Source organism: Salminus brasiliensis, chromosome 5 (genome assembly GCF_030463535.1).
Source record: "Salminus brasiliensis chromosome 5, fSalBra1.hap2, whole genome shotgun sequence".
NCBI classification, from domain to species: Eukaryota; Metazoa; Chordata; class Actinopteri; order Characiformes; family Bryconidae; genus Salminus; species Salminus brasiliensis.
In genome coordinates this window covers 28,802,068-28,818,699 of record NC_132882.1, presented here as the reverse complement: position 1 = coordinate 28,818,699, position 16,632 = coordinate 28,802,068, and the positions used below count along the sequence as shown (strand labels likewise).

Sequence of the window (16,632 nt, the reverse complement as noted above, 5' to 3'; positions counted from 1 at the left end):
AAACTAGAATCAGCTCGATGCTAACAAGCTCGAAGTTAATGTGCTTTATGAGTTTGATACTTTATGCTCAGTGATAAATAAAGAACAGTCAGCTAACCAAAGATTACATTGCTCTGTTGTAGTAATGAGCAGCCAGTTAATTAGCATTCAGTTTAACCTCTATTGGCTTGATAAGGCTTAATAAGTGCATAGCAATGGCCATTTAAAATGTAGCACAATGGGTTAAGATGTCGAATCGACAGAACGTATAATCCCCCAGTTACTGCTTGTTAATGCTTAATGATGTAGTAATTGACCGGCAGTCAGTTACCAGCTGACTTGTTCAGGCCATAATAAGGGTTTTAAAAGGGCATTACAATGTCCCTCTATACTTATGTGTATGAAGTTAATTTGACTAAAATTGAGCACAATTATTAAAATGAGCTTCAAAGGGGAGATATTTTAAGGAACTCACTTTCTTTCAGTGGTTGTGCACCACATTTGGATATCTGGAGTGCCTACCAAGCCACAACCCTTGTGGGCTGCCTAGGAGAGTAAACAGGAGATTCAGCATCCTTGTCAGGATATGACTTGGTCCCCATATGAGTACCCACCCCACCTACTCCACCCATACCTTTGCGAAGGCTAAAGTTCAAAGATTCAGATTCTTCAAGCTACACAGGGTTTCGTATGTAGCTGCATTCAGAAATGTTGTAACGCAAGCGCAGGCTTTTCTGAGCGGTGCCACAAAGGGGCACTACAGCGACAGTCTAAGTGTTTTGAATCCTTCTGTCTTTTCACATCTCCCTCCAGAATGCCTATGATATCACAGAGCTGAAGAGGCCGCTGTGCTCCAGCCTGTCCCAGTCATCATCTTGCACCACAGCCCCTCTCATCAAGTCCTCTCAGGGCTCTCAGGAGGAGGTGCTCCCTGGCGGGCCGCTGGCCTACCACCACAACCCGGGCTGCAGCACACACTGTGCCATGGACTTCAAGAACTACGTGACGCGCATCATCTGGGAGGCAGACAACGACAGCCTGGCATTCCCCATGGACACCTACCACGTGTACTGCATAGAGGGGGAGGGGTCCGGCGCAGGCAGCCTCAGCTCACTCAGCTCGGCCATCCCGGAGGACGACTTCAACTACAACTGCCTGCGCAACTGGGGGCCCAAGTTCGAGGGCTTGAGTGAGTTGTATCGCAGGCCGGAGCTGGCCCTCACCTACAAGGAAGCTGTCCAGAGTCAGAACTCCGGCCAGAGCAGAAGCCTTGAGCAACTTCAATAAGGACGCTGTCCCAAGGACGTTGTGGTAGCCTTCAGCGTCTTTTCTGGAGGCCGAAACACCCTTGTGAACACGCCAGTAATACCCCAGCTTCTCATCTTCCTTTGTTCTGCATCTTTTATCAAGTTTCCTTCAAAAGGCAAGAAAATAAACTTTAAACAGACCGGCAGCGATCCATCTTTTCCTTTGTGAAACTGCCACGGAAGCTTTAAGATGAACAGGAGGACGGATACTGGATGATAGATGCTCCTTATTTATTGAGTCTTTGTTTCCTGTGTGAACTGTTTAAGTGTACCATATTTATTTTAGCCTTGAGAGATGAGAGCCGTTTTACACATGGAACAAAAGCCAGAGGAGAGTCGCTTGCGTTGTTTGAGATGCCGTTTTCTGTGTCGAGTTATTTTCACGTTGTTTCCGTCTGCAGGAGGAGAGACTTCTTCGTTATCCCATTGAAAACGGCCAGTCAGAGCATGACCTGTTTAGCACCAGTGAGAAATACCTCAACCCTAGTGATGAATTCTGTGTTCCCTCCATTTATTTCCAAAACAGGGCACCTGCCCTGCAAGGCACCTTAAGGCTGCTGCAGAGGGACATCGGAGTTGTCTGAGGTGGCAGTAAATGAATGCTCTGCTGCTGCTCCTACAAACATGGCTCTAAAGTAGATGAGCTTTTGCACTCTGGCATAAATCCTGTCAATGGGTGTCCACTGTGTTGATTTTTCTGAACAACAACAAAAAAAAGACTTCTGCCATTCCTTCTGTCTCCCTTGTGGAGGAGGGATCCTTGTGTGAAGCCCATCTTCTCTCACACCTCAGTCGGATGTGTTAAATCAAGGTGACACTGATGAAATCAGTTGAATGTATTGTATAATAACAGCTAAGGAAAGACTGCGGTGTGTCAAAGTCAAAAAAGCGAAAAATACAATCACAAAAATATGTACCTGCTTGAAAATGTTTTCAACGGTCTAAATTAACATAGTTCTATTTTTGTTGCTGTAGAAGCAAAGATACCAGACTTCCAAAATGATCCTCACTTTATATTTTTAATGGAGTCCTAAGAAACAGTGTTATCCTATAAAGCTTGTTTTATAGATATGTGTACAATTGGTATTGGTTTCTTCCTTGGATTTTCTTGGTTCTTTAATATTTTTATTTAAGGATCTGTGCACCGCAGACATTGCGTTGACTTGACAAACTGTATTCTGTTCGTTTTGAATAGATCTAAACTAAACCAGCTGTTGCGAGTGAGGAATTTGAACCAAGAAGAGCTGCGCACAAGACCAGAGCAGTTCAACAGAAACTGCTGCTGTTTCATTATAGACAAGTACACCAGTATAGACAGGATTTAAAGACTTCAGTCCCAAAGGCCAAGCCTGGGCTCACAGGCCCAAACAGCATGCATGTGTGTGTGTGTGTGTGCGCTATCAATACTACAAACATTCCACTTTCTCCTGCTCATAGCCATCACGCCATCCTTGTAATATAATGTACATATGTATGTTTTCTAGAAATCAAACGTTTAAAATATTCCTTTTTGTATTTGAATTTTAATAAATAAAATGTTTCCTTAAAGCAATTCACTGTAAGGTGTGTCCTGTGCCCTGTGTCCGTGTGGGTTCCCTCCAGGTACTCTGGGTACTTTTGGTATTCTGGCTTCCTCCCGCCATCCAAAAAAGCACACAGTAAGTGAACTGGCAATGCTAAATTACCTCTAGGTGTGAATGCTTGACTGCTTGTGTGTGGTACACAGCGATGGACTGGTATTTCTGCATTGCGCCCTATGATTCCCAGAAGGCTCTGGACCAACCGTGACCCTAGAAAAAAGCAGGTAAGAAGATGGATGAACGTACAGATAAAGCAGTTCTAGTTGTTATTTCTATATCAGTGTCATTCCCCCTTTAGTTCTTCTTGACGCACTTAGCCGGCTAGTCTAGCAGTGAGGAACAGACGCTACATAGGGTTTAGGTGGTGAACCCATTCATGTCCGACAGTGGTAAACCTTGACTACTATACAGAGGCTATGTGTTATGTACACATTTCAGACTTTAATAAGGATTTAAGCATATACTTAGGCTTCACCACGTTTTACACAGTCCTCCTCATTCCAGAACACCATAACGACTGCTCGAAGTCTGAGCTTTGCTAAGCCTCTAATGCAGCCATCTTAAGCCCATGCTTGTTTTTCAGAGCCTTGTTCTTTTAAATTTTCTGGCAAAAACTTTATAACTGGGTTGATTAGCAGTGTGTTTGGGATCATTTACATTTACATTTACGGCATTTAGCTGACGCTCTTATCCAGAGCGACTTACAAGGTGACTCGTATTACAGAGTTGGGCCAATGTAGTGTTAGGAGTCTTGCCCAAGGACTCTTATTGGTGTAGCGCAGCATACGGTCACCCAGACTGGGAATCAAACCCTGGTCTCCCACATGGTGTAATAGCTCACTGGCAGCTAGTGGTTTTATCTGCTGTGCCACACCAACCCCCCAATGATCATGCATCACCACCCAATGAATTTGGAGGCATTTCCTGGATCTTAAGCAGATAAGATGTTCCTATACACCTCAGAATTTCTTGTGCTACATGCTTCGGAGGTTATATCAATGTGTGCCAGTACCCCCACCACCATGTCTCACAGATGCAGTGGTACAGTAATAATACAGTAATCTTCCTCACAAACAGACCACAAGCAGACCACCCAATGAGTTTGGAGGCATTTCCTGGATCTTAAGCAGATAAGATGTTCCTATACACCTCAGAATTTCTTGTGCTACAGGCTTTGGAGGTTATATCAATGTGTGCCAGTACCCCCACCACCATGTCTCACAGATGCAGTGGTACAGTAATAATACAGTAATCTTCCTCACAAACAGACCACAAGCTGTTCGGGTAGGCAAACATGTCTCACCCACCCTCACTCTCAGTACCGGAGCCCCTCAGGGCTGTGTCCTTAGCCCTCTGCTGTACTCGCTGTACACCTCAGACTGCAAAGCCGCTTCCAGCTCCACCAACATCATTAAGTTTGCTGACGACACAGTTGTGGTGGGCCTGATCTCAGGAAATAACAAGAAGGCCTACCTGGAAGAGATTAGAACCCTGGAGAACTGGTGCCAGGATAATAATCTCCAGCTAAATGCCAGCAAAACGAAGGAGCTGATTGTGGACTTTAGCAGGAAACAGCAGAGGAGCTACCAACCTGTCCACATCAGTGGAACGGTGGTGGATAGGGTAGGAAGCTTCAAATACCTTGGAGTGACCATCTCTCAGGACTTGTCATGGAGTTGCCACATCAACACCATAACGAAGAAGGCTCGTCAGCGCCTATACCACCTGAGACGACTGAGGGACTTCAGACTGCCCTCCAAGGTACTACGATCCTTCTACTCCTGCACCATCGAGAGCATCCTCACGGGGAACATCACAGTCTGGTTTGGGAACAGCACCAAGCAGGACAGGCAAGCGCTACGACGAGTGAGACGTTCAGCAGAGCGAATCACTAGGATGGAGTTTCCTGACCTGCAGTCCATCTACAAGAAGCGGTGTTGGACCAAGGCCAAGAAGATTGTGAAGGACCCCAGTCATCCCAACAATGGACTGTTTTCTCTGTTGCCCTCGGGGAAACGCTTAAGAACCCTGAAGGCTAACACAGAGAGAATGAGATACACAATACACAACCATGGCTCGCGGAAAACACACTACGGACAATAATGAAAATATTTCTTTTTAACTCACACATACACTCACATACAGATAAATATGTACATATGTATGTATATATATATATATATATATATATATATATATATATATACACACACACAGACACGCACTATTTCATCTGTGTATATATATTTGTATTTTTATTTTTTTGCTTATATTTATATATTTTCATATTTTTATATTTTATTTTTTAACTTAAATGTAACTTATTCTATTTTTATTTTTTTATTTCATTTTTCTTTTGCACTTTTGCACTTTACTTCATTAAGTTAAGGTTTAGTTAAGTTAAATGTAGATCTTTATTGTATAGCTTGATGTGGGCAGACTGTCAAAAAAGCATTTCACTGCAAGTTATACTGTGTATGACTATGTATGTGACAAATAAAATTTGATTTGAATAAGGAGGTCTCAGTCCCAATGCGATTGATGAGCTCAGTAGTGCATTATTCTCTTTTTATTGTTATTCCACTCAGATGATTTAAATACCCCCAAGGTTTGACTGATGTCTCTAATGATTTTTTCTTGTTTTCCAGACTCAGATCTTATCGTATGCTAAACAAAGGCAACTACAGACTCCATATGTGTTTGTAAGCTTAGAAGCAAGCTTTGGTATCTTATACCTGCACTAATGAAGCAATGGAACAAACCTGAGTGATCATAAACACATGTGAAGCCAAATGTGTGGAGACTGAGGGGGATTTGTGTAAAAGGTGTTGTAATTTCATCGTGATGGAACTGAAATGTATGCATGGAATGAGGAACTTTATCCACGTCTGATGGGTTTGATTAGAAATGTTTGACTGTGGAGCAGAGAGACACATCAGAGGAAAATGTCCTGTCCCAGGGGTTGTCCCAAACCTTATGGAGGGCACTGTATGTACATGTGTTTTCTACTTTCCAGAAATCAATAGGTCTTCTCTGAAGGTCTTGAGGGTTAGCACTTAGTCTGAGAAGGGAGAGAGAATCACTTATTCCAAAAGATCTAAAGCAGAGCTCACCAGAATCACAGCGATTAAAGCATCAATGAGAATTTCTCCACTGCGGGACTAATAAAGGACTATCTTATCTATCCTATCTTATCAAAATAGTTCCTAAAACTACAAAAAAAAAACAGGCGATGACTCTTCGACACCATGCATTTGGAATTAAATGCACTGTCTCTATCAAAGCAAATTACCCGGGCCACAACATTAATTTACATACAAAGTATGTTAATTATAAATAAATATTGAACTGAAGATATAAAAGCATTCACAACTAGTTATATTCTTACCACCCCTACTGTTGACTACATCAGTATATCTGAGCATAACAGTCAGACTTACATGATGATGATACGGTGATACGGTGACTTTATCAAATGTATAACTAGTTCTGACCGGAGGAGGATGGGTTCCCCCCTGTGAGTCTTGGTTCCTCTGAAAGGTTTCGTCCTCTGAAAGTTTGGGCAGAACTTTGACCTGAAATAATAAAGTGGTGTGTAATCACACAGTTATACTGTTTTAAACTGTATTAATATATATGTGAAGATATGAAGTGATATAAGCACACACACACACATATATATATATATATATATATATATATATATATGTGTGTGTGTGTGTGTGTGTGTGTGTGTGTGTGTGTGTGTGTGTGTGTGTGTGTGTGTTCAGAGAACAGCCTAGCCTACCAGAGATTAGCCTAAATAATCACCAGCAAAACCAGCATGTGGTTTGAGTGCTGGTAAAATAGTCAACCAACATGACCATACTGGCTAACCAGCTAAACCAGCAGCAGACCAGCAGCCTAAACCACCAGTTTATTTCATTGTGACTTATCCCATTAGAGTCCATATCTCAATTTTTATATTATATATATTTTAAATATATATATATGGTCTTTTGTAGTGTCCAAGTGTAGGTCAACTGAATCTTCCAGAGAACATGAACAATCTCTTAATAGCTGCATCTGGGACACTGGGAGAAGGGGAGGGGTAACTCTTTGTTTGCGTGATTGTTGGTGTGTGTGTGTTGGGGGGAGCATTTAATAGAGCTATGTGTGTTATGGGGGAGCTGAGGGCCACTAAGGCGGGGGTCCACTTTCCCTGGAGTACACAAAGACTCACACAACAGCAGTATTGTGAGAAGAGGAGCCCCGTGGCTTCTACTCCAGCCAGTTTGTCTGGAGAAACACCTACGAGCGGAGGCCCTCACAGCTCAGCTTTTTAAGAGCAGTGGTTCTCAACATGGGGCTCCACAAGGTCATTTTGGTAGCTGATTTATATTTTTATGATGATTTTGAATCAATTTTTCCTTAATGATGACCTTAAATATTGCCACTGACTTTTTGGCTCACTGATTTTTGAGATAAAAAGATGCTCTATGTCTAAAAGTCTTGTTTGTGATTAAAAAAAAAATAAAGACATTATTAATAATACAATTACTTGAAAGGTTACTCTGGAGGACCAGTGTATGTTCATGAAATTTATTTCATATATTTTTAAATCATTATCAGAATTTCTTTAAATGCAGGCTTTGTTCTCAAAAAAAAACATGCTGCTTAGCAAGAAGTTACAATGTCAAATTCAGAAATAAAAATACTACAAATGCATTAAAATAACCATCATAATCATACACATACTTCAAACTTATAATAATATATAATTTTTGTATAATTATTTGTATATAATTTTTATATAATTTTCCATTTTAAAAAACTCTCTTGTTGTGTCCTCGCTTTCCATCCTTTCTGTCAGGTTTTTTTCTCTCCATCCTATCCTAAATAAATTACACATGGTCAACCTAACATCCTCTTCTCCATTTCCTGCTCTTTGTGGATGCAACGGTAAGACAATTGGTCTGATATATTATGACTGTCAATGTTATTACTGTTCAATAATGTTAATATCACTGCAGTCCCAGCTTTAACGTCCAACCGCCTTCCTATAATGATCATATTAGTCAGGAATTGTGGAATTGTTTGTCAACATTGTCAGTAACTGTCAACACCTTAAGATTGTCTTTTTCTCAAAGAAATATGTCGACAGGCTATATTTATTTTTGTTTGTTTATTAAAACAGCAGCTAACCTACATGCTTTTACCTGAGAACACTTCATTAAACTGATATATACAAATTTAAGGACTTTCAGAATCAGATTTTTTGTGTGATAGTGATCGTGTGAATAAAAAATGTATACAATTATATCATATAAAAGGCATATTATTAGTTAACAGTGTTACAGTGTTACTCTTATTAGATACTCCAGGACTTTACATTCTGGTTGAAGAATTTAAATATTAGGCTTTCTGATGTGTCAGAGTTTGGGTCAATAAATAAATGTCAATTTTCATAAATAAAAAATAAAAAAATTAATAAAGAAACTGTCCCTTACACTGTTGGCTGAGATCTTTGTTTTTAAATATATATATATATATATTTTTTTTAATAATTATTTAATTGAATTAAAACATGTTTGGCCCTTATCTGCAGAATTAGCTAGCTTGTCATCATTTTGACAAATCCTAGAGTCCCTATGAGACTAATAATTAGAGACACTTTAATAAAACTGAGGGAATAATTTATTACTTTGAGGAAAGATTTAAGTCTCTAAATATAATATTTCTACTTTAATACTCCAGGATCTCTGTAATTACTGTTTCCACACCGGCTGTTGAGCACGAGCAGGTCAGCGACACCCCGGAACACAGAGAAGGGGACACGGCTGAACCGCTGAACCGCTGCAGTGTTTATCAACATCAGCCGACATTTTTGGAGGCGCGGCTCCAAACGTTTGAGAACCTCCATTTTAGGAGGAGTATAATTAGGATAAACGTACTGGGGGGGCTTCTTCACACCATTTCACACCCCCCTGCCAAAAACAGCCTCTCACTGCATTATAAAAGCAGCGAGTCGACCTCCTTCACATCTCCACATTTAAGCAGGCAAATGAAGTGTGAAGGCGACACTTCGGCCTCGAAAGTACAATTTGTCACTGAGGCAATAAGACTCAAAAAAATTTCAGTTTATTAACACCCAGCTTTCTTACCGCAGTCTAGCTTCAGCCTGGAAGGGTGGGGTAGCCAGTTGGATAGCTAGGTCCCCCCCAGAGGGGCTGACTGACTACCCAAGCCAGCAGCTGTGTAGCACATTTCCACACTACAGTAAAGTGCACAAGGATTACTAGAAAGTATTGCATGTAAAATGATTCTTACTGAAGTCAGAAATGCACAAATCCCCCACCTTCCTTAGATTAAACTACAGCTTAATCTACACAGGCTCATCAAGGGAAGGATGCTTATGCCAGTGTATGCTCTTACCTGGGCGCCCAGCTTTAACTAGCTACCTTGACCATCAGAAGGAGGTCTTTAGCTTGTTTTTCTTCCCCAGCAGGGATTGACTTTACACTGTAACAGTACTTTACATCATGTTAAAGCACATGAGCAAGACCATTTTGCTAGTTGGTCTCCATTAACCTCAGATCCAGCAAACCTAATACACCAGCACTGGCTACAATCTGAGGCAGGCCCACTTGTGGGGTATGCAGAATAGCCATAAAAATATACACCAGACAATTTAACCATTGACACGCATTTAATAATTACACATTTAAAGCACTGGAAACATTAACATCTCCATATGTACATACATCTCCTGTACAGCTTTATAGGGTTCATTTTACACCATCTTTCAGTTTACAGGCATTGGATTTGGCTCCTAGCTCACTGGGAATGAAGTTGTCAGGCTATGCTACATATGTACGGTTCAGTACAATACTGCAACTTAGTTATTTTAGGTACAAATTCATAAATAACAAACACATTAAATTAAATATTTGCCTTCGGCAATAAAAAGTAATTTAAAACAAAACAAAAATGTAACATGCAATACACTTTACCATTTTAAAATTAGCCAAGCTCATGTTGGGGTTCCCAAGAAGAGTAAACAGACTTCATAACTTCGTGTACTCTGCAGGAGCTCTTCACAATACCAAAAGGTTAACAGCACCATTGACTAGAGCAGCAGCAGCATGGTACACTTCCCAGTCCACACACACGCACACACACTTAAAAAATCTCAAAAAATCTCAAATAAAGTTCTCCAACCTCACAGGAGCAGCAATTTTAGAACACTGCCACTGGCTCCGAACCTGTCTGACAAATAGTAGCCCTGATACAATTCTCTATAGGGCTCAAATACTTGTAAACACTGGTATGAGTCTTTGATGAAAGGCACATCGGACTGCTTCAACTCCATTTTGAGAAACACTCACCCAACTACCATTTTGTGAAACGTGTAGGTCACCACGACTCAGCCTGCGTTGCTCTTCCCGAGACAGATGTACATAATCCCAGCATAACGGTTATGTGGGAACATCTGTATCTTAGGTCCATGTCTCTTTAGGCCACTTTGGCCTTTTTAAACTTGTAGTGGCAGCAGAAGGGCAGTCATGAGCTGGGACTACCAGGTCACGTAGATTAGAAATGAGGACTGGCCAGCAGATGGTGGCCCTGTTAAGCCTCTCAGACATTCGGGGGCTTCTCTGTGCTCTTGGGTGGAGTCAGGAGGCCTCCAACAGGCACTGGAGATAACCGGTCCAAGCTCTCTTGCTGTCGCTGATGAGAGTCATTCTGCAAAAAAACATAAAGTTAATGAAATTCAGGGCTTTTTAGTAGCTTTAAGATACTTGCATACTAGCATTACCACTCATTTTATGCAGCTAGATGGAACAGCAATGATAGGCTGCGAGATGAAGAATGAATCTTTAGGTTTGACCATCATGTATCTTTTAGGCCTTCATCTGGGATCTGTTTGTGACCAGTGCACTGTTATCTGGTATATATTTTTGGTTGATGGACTGATCTGAACACAGTATACACAGTACCATGCAGAGGTTTTAGGCGCTTGCACATATTAAAACAGTCTCGGCAGTTAAGTGTTTTTGCTATTTTTTTAATTTTTTTATTATTAAATAAAAAATTTAAGCAAGCAAGCAGTTGACATCTTGCACTAGTTTGAACAAAAGCTTGGTTCCAGATTTTGTCTAATTCCATTTTTATAGGGGCATAAGTCTTTTGCACTGTACATAATACTTCATCATGGCCTTTAAGCGAATTTAAAGAGGATTACCAATCACTTATTTACATACGTGATGCTGTTTACAACACCAGACTGGTCTACCTCAGAATAAACACTCCTGAACTCCATTAAGTATTAGTATTAACTTTGTCTTAACTCACCCAGCAGTCATGCACATTTGTATTTTTATTGGATTTGTCTTTGTGCTTCTTGTCCATGCACCCAGTCTCAGTCTATTGCCCTTACACTAATGCATCAAAGCCAAACAGTGTTTTGATGTACTGTACAAGCCTGTATTCATTTAAATAAAATGATCCAAGTGAATCAAGTTAAAACCCCATTTTAAGACTCAAGCAGTGCAAGACACTCATGAGGTTTCGTATCATCAATTACATTTACACACAAAGTGAATTTCAAATGACTCACCAACATGGTGAGATAGTCTACATGAGTCTGAATGTTGTGTCGGTCTTCTGTTGCCACTTTCTTGAAGTCCTTCAGCCTGGCCCTGCCACATGCACTCACAGTCCTCATGAAGGGTGCCATCCAGCGCACACAGCTGGATATACTGTCCCATGTCAGACCTTACACAAATAAGGACAAAAACATAAGTCACTCTCGACTCCACCATAATTTTCAGCAAAAGAAAAATCAGAAGAGAGTCCAAGTCAAGTTTACATCTATGAATGACAAACTTTACAAACATTCACCCTTACCTGATACTCTCTGCACAGTTTCAAAGGAGGTAAAGTGACAAAATGCAGCAGCAGCCAGAACTCCATACTGATAATCTAATGAGTTAATGTCCAGTATACAAAGATCCAGCAACTGCAGAAACAGAAAACCATGCCATCAGTGTCAGCGGTAACAATATAGTAATTAACACATGGTTTTAAAATAAATTACTTATTATTAATAATAATAATCATCATCCTCAAAAATGCATACTCACTTGGGTTATTTGTATGTAGGTTTCCTGAGAAAACTGAGGCACAAGGAAATTTGGGCTTTCTTTCAGAGAGTCCACTTGAGCGTAAAGTTTCAACCAAGAGATGACCGTTTCTGGGCAAAGTTGCCAGTTCAGTGCTTTCAGCATAACGAGTTCCATTTCAAGGATTTCTTCCTCGTCACAGGCACCGTCCGTTACATAAGCAAACTCTTGAAGCTTTGGTGGGTAGATTTCCTGCATTTATTAAAAAATAAAATAGGTTGGTCACACATCCATGATTATCCCATTATCAGTACAGAATCCACTAAACAACCCAGTTCATTCAATTACCTCCATTTTGGATGCGATGAACAGTGAGGTAATGCCAATGAGCTGCAGCTGGTTCTTGCTGATGTCTTCCTGAGTCAGCATGAAGCGATCAAAGAAGTCCTGAGCCAGATAAAACGTCTCGCGATGAAGCGTATACACTTCACTCACCTGAGCAGACAAAATTTGAAAAAAGCAGAAAAAAAAAATGCATTTTAGCCAAATGCTACCACACAGGGATCAGCTTTAAAGAAACATGGGCCACAAAATTAGCTACACACCTCTAAAAGCCAGTCAAGGAGAATCGCCCTCATCTTGGGCTGTAGATTGGGGTGCTGCTGTATGAAGCTTTTGTCATGTATGTAATTCAGTTCCTTGTTAAGCATCTTAATCCACACGTCATCTGAGCTTGCCCAACTGTGGACACAGCAAAAGTTGATCATTTGTAAGACATTTAAACACATGGACAGAGTCACAACTGGAAAATCTTTCATCAGCAGTAATAACTAACATAATAACCAACTGTACAACAAACCCTACCTGAGACAAGGCAGTGGAGAAGGCTTGATGAAGAGATTCTTGAAGCGGAAGTGTTTAAAACCAGACAAGTTACTCGTCTCCTCCAACTCCTTGTGAGGCGTCTCAACAAGGACACAGGGGCTGACCTCGCCTTCCACCCATCGGTTCTAAAAAAAAAAAAAAAAAAAAAAAAAAAAAAAAGACAGTTTGTAAATAACGTTAGTTAATAACACCACATCTTCTAATGGCCCAATTATCAAACCTATAGTATAAAGAAAAGATTTACATAGTAAAAAAAGCTAATTCAGAGAGCTTGACAGTAACAGAGTTGTGCTTAACCTCCAGAAGCCTGAACATCTGCATAGCAAAGACTGATTCAGTACAATTACAGATACAGTACACAACTGGAGCATTGTAATTACTAGTAATAATTCATAACAGCAGCTCTTTTCTATACAACAATGTGCATTAAACAGATATTCTGGATGTGTGCCAGTTTATTAAATATTTTATTGTTTTTTAAAATTAGCATTTTGCATTAGTAAAAAGCAACATTGGCAATAACAACTCCAGTCCCAAGCTAGTATGTTAAGCCAACACACTATTCAAACAGAAAACGATGAAGTGTTGCTATTCCAACAACGTCACTACAAAATCAGCAGCTGCCGTTGAACTTCCATTGTTATCCTCCATTTTCTCTAATAATTCACCCAGACAAGAGTAGCCTCCCACTTTCTGATTTGCACTGCAGGACTAGGCTGCTGTTTGGAACACAGATTTTCACTGTCCCCTAAATGCAAAAACCCAGACCACCACACATGCACACATACACAATCGGAATTCGACAAGGTAGTGCTTTGCTTTAGAGAGCGTCACAACCTAAACATCAGTCTTCAGAGAAGCTGCGCTCGAGTCAAACTAAAATGCGACAGATTACAGGTTTTCCATGTCTATTAAGTGCATTACTTAGTTGGTGCACCAAGTACGACGGTGCATTGTGGGATTGCTACATAAACCCAAAACGGCAAAACCAAAAATGTAGTGCACTACATAGGGAATAGGGCAAAGTTTCAAAGACAGCTAGTGTCCATCATAACCAGACTTTAACCGACTGGCTCCGATTATTGATCTTTGATATTTCAGTATACTCAGAAACCCCATCTATACCACACACACACACACAAGTATTAGTAATTGTTACACCTTAATTGGAACCTTATAAATTCACACCCAAAATATTTCCCTGCAAACTCAACTAACATGTGCACAAACAGCCTCTTTTACCCTTTTTTTTTTTTTTTTTTAAAAGCATAATGTTAAATAAATAAATAAATAAATCCCACACCCAGTCTAGTTCACCCTGCTCAGACCAGCTCTTCTCCCGCCAGCTGAACAAAGCTGGATTTCGCGGGCTGAGTGGGAGGGACTACAGTGACGCTGCTCACCCTCTGCGTCATTACGCAGAGATAATTAACCCACTGCCCCCATTATAAACAGAGGCCACCTTTTTCTCTTTTTTTTTTTTTTTTTTTTAAAATAACCATCCAAAAATATCGATCCTCGGACCAAAGTTGGGAACCATAATCATGTAAATCTCTCGTATGTTTAAGAGACCCTGAAACATTAGGTGTACATGCACACAACTCTTCACTCACCTGAATTTCATAGCTTTGTTTCTTGGCTGATGCAGGCATTTTTCTCTTGCATGGCTGTAAAACGAGTAAAACCAACGTTAAACACCAGGCATGATGAATTATACACCAATATGCATACAATCGGACTTTCAGCAATCTAATCAGACCCAACTAGCTTACCTCAGCTTTTCTCTTCCTTGAACATTTGCTGTTTTGCTCTGGCGCGTTTTCATCTCTTTCTTGCAGAGTATTACGACAGCTATACAAATGAAAACGGTAATTTGTTAAGACACAAACAAATGAATATATAAATCAAATGAATAAAGGCACAGAGAGGCCTTTCGTTTCTATTATTTATCGAAACAGTGCCTCACCTGCGTCTTGACATTTTCCAATGGCAAATATCTGCTGAAACTCCTAAAAAAAATGAAGCAACATCGACGTTAGCTTTACGGGTTTTCTTTCGACATCAAATACCTTTACTTCTCCTCAACAGTCAAGCAAAGCTAAAAGAAACCTCTCTAAAACTGGCCAGAGAGCCATTAGCTAGCTAGAGGAAGAGATCCACGGCTAGCCTGGTCTCGACGTATAACGACTAATATTCAAAACACTTCTTTAGACAAACCTTAATCTCATCTAAATATAAGCATGTTGGTTAGTCATCTAGGTGTAGTAGCTCCAAAAAGTAGCCAAAACAGCTATTTTACAGAGATTTTCTTCAACCGAGTGAGTTTGTGAAAGTGGACTCCGCGCCAATTTAGCTGAAGCGGGAGGACTGGATTGGAGGCAACCCGCCTCAAATACAATACCAACAAAAGAGCCCTGCCTGATAACACATCCCCAGTTTAATCAACAGGCCAGCTGTGCAAGACATGCTCACATTTATCCAGCTTAAATAAAAACCCACCCTAGTCTATTTCCCCAACTCCCTTTTCTTTCTCTTCCAGAATAAGAGCTCGGCTAACCAACTAGCCATCTGACCAACGCTACTGCCACGTACCTGATCAGCCAAAGTTTTAACTCATCAGCTCGAGAAAATGTGCTCAAGTCATGATTTCGATAAAGTCCTGGATCAGATCTAAAGCTGTTAAATGAGTATCCTCACAAAAGCACGGTAACAGACACGAACAGCTAGCCAACAGCTGCAGGACTGGTTGACTAGACAGCTAAGTTAGCTACAGCTCTCCAAATCTGCTTTAACTACTCCACTAACCGCACAAATAAACAAATAACAACCCACCCACACACAATATACCACCTAGACACTACCCAAGTACTCATCAAGCATTACAATAGAAACATTTCGCGGTAAAATCGGGAGACAGAGCTGCTGCGACTCACCAGCTGTAGAAATGAATGAACAGACATCAGCTGGCGCCGGCGCCAACCTTTATAAAGCAGGGGTGGACGCGGACACTGCGCGTGCGCGGTGATCTCGGTGACCGTGGAGCCGCGACAAATTCAAACTACACCGCCGCCTCTTTTCACACACTTAAACGATCAGATTATAGACAGGGCCAGGGATACACTGGACAACGATAGACGCCTAAAGCCCGGTGTTAGAGTATTTTTCGACTAATCCACCTTGAATGCCTGCTCGCTGCTCACTGTGTGCAGTCGGACGCGGTTTAGCGGATTATTTTTAAAAAGAGCGCTTTCCTGATTTCCCGGTCAAACCGAACTGGCGCCCAAGGACCAAACACACGAAGTCCGCACACTTCCGTCAGAGAAAATACTCGTTTTTACAGGTTTTTACACCTTTTTCTGAGAGAAACAGACACTTCCTAGTATGAGTGCGGACTGGGGGAGGAGTCTCATAGTGTGTCTGGCCAATCAGAGGCGATCAGTGAGAGACAGCGTGCTCGTGCTCCAAGAATGTAAACAAACCCAGAGCGGAGGACTGTCAGATGGAGGAGACAGTACCGCCGGGCTGCACTGCAGCGAGGATCAAGCAGATCGTTGACTATTTCCAAAAAAAATGGTTATATTTAATACGTGGCACGTTTCCACGACAGTGGGCAGTGTGTGTGTGTGTGTGTGTGTGTGTGTCTGTAGCGACGGGGCGAACTGAAGGGCGCGCTAGAGGCCCCTTCAGTACTGAGAGAGAGAGAGAGAAAGAAACCAGGAGCCGAGTGAGTGTCTTAGTTATATGCAAATGAATATGTATGTAGCTAGTTATGCTTAT

The 16,632-nt window shown here is 41.0% G+C and overlaps 2 protein-coding genes across 2 annotated transcripts in view; one reads left to right on the top strand and one right to left on the bottom strand.

Moving 5' to 3' along the window:
- LOC140556314 (neural-cadherin) overlaps nucleotides 1-2,789 on the top strand; it is a 156,355-nt gene extending 153,566 nt beyond the window's left edge. The window contains exon 33 of the mRNA XM_072680080.1: nucleotides 793-2,789. Within this exon, the coding sequence (XP_072536181.1) occupies nucleotides 793-1,266 (474 nt within the window). The 3' untranslated portion in view covers nucleotides 1,267-2,789. The remainder of the gene's footprint in view (nucleotides 1-792) is intronic.
- A 6,764-nt stretch (nucleotides 2,790-9,553) lies between these two features.
- ccne2 (cyclin E2) lies at nucleotides 9,554-15,826 on the bottom strand. The gene is made up of 11 exons (XM_072678908.1): nucleotides 15,789-15,826; nucleotides 14,822-14,864; nucleotides 14,628-14,706; nucleotides 14,469-14,522; nucleotides 12,835-12,980; nucleotides 12,576-12,711; nucleotides 12,319-12,465; nucleotides 11,992-12,222; nucleotides 11,756-11,867; nucleotides 11,466-11,623; nucleotides 9,554-10,591 (listed from the first exon to the last, which is right to left on the bottom strand). Exons 2-11 carry the CDS (start codon nucleotides 14,833-14,835, stop codon nucleotides 10,484-10,486), a joined length of 1,185 nt encoding a protein of 394 aa, XP_072535009.1. The 5' UTR covers nucleotides 14,836-14,864; nucleotides 15,789-15,826; the 3' UTR covers nucleotides 9,554-10,483.
- Between the last annotated feature and the right edge of the window lie 806 nt (nucleotides 15,827-16,632).

Coding starts and splice junctions, on each gene's coding strand:
- ccne2 (XM_072678908.1), bottom strand. Junction 12,223..12,318: donor TCATCGCATCCAAAATGGAG/GTAATTGAATGA, acceptor TAATAAATGCAG/GAAATCTACCCACCAAAGCT. Junction 11,868..11,991: donor CCTACATACAAATAACCCAA/GTGAGTATGCAT, acceptor CTGTTTCTGCAG/TTGCTGGATCTTTGTATACT.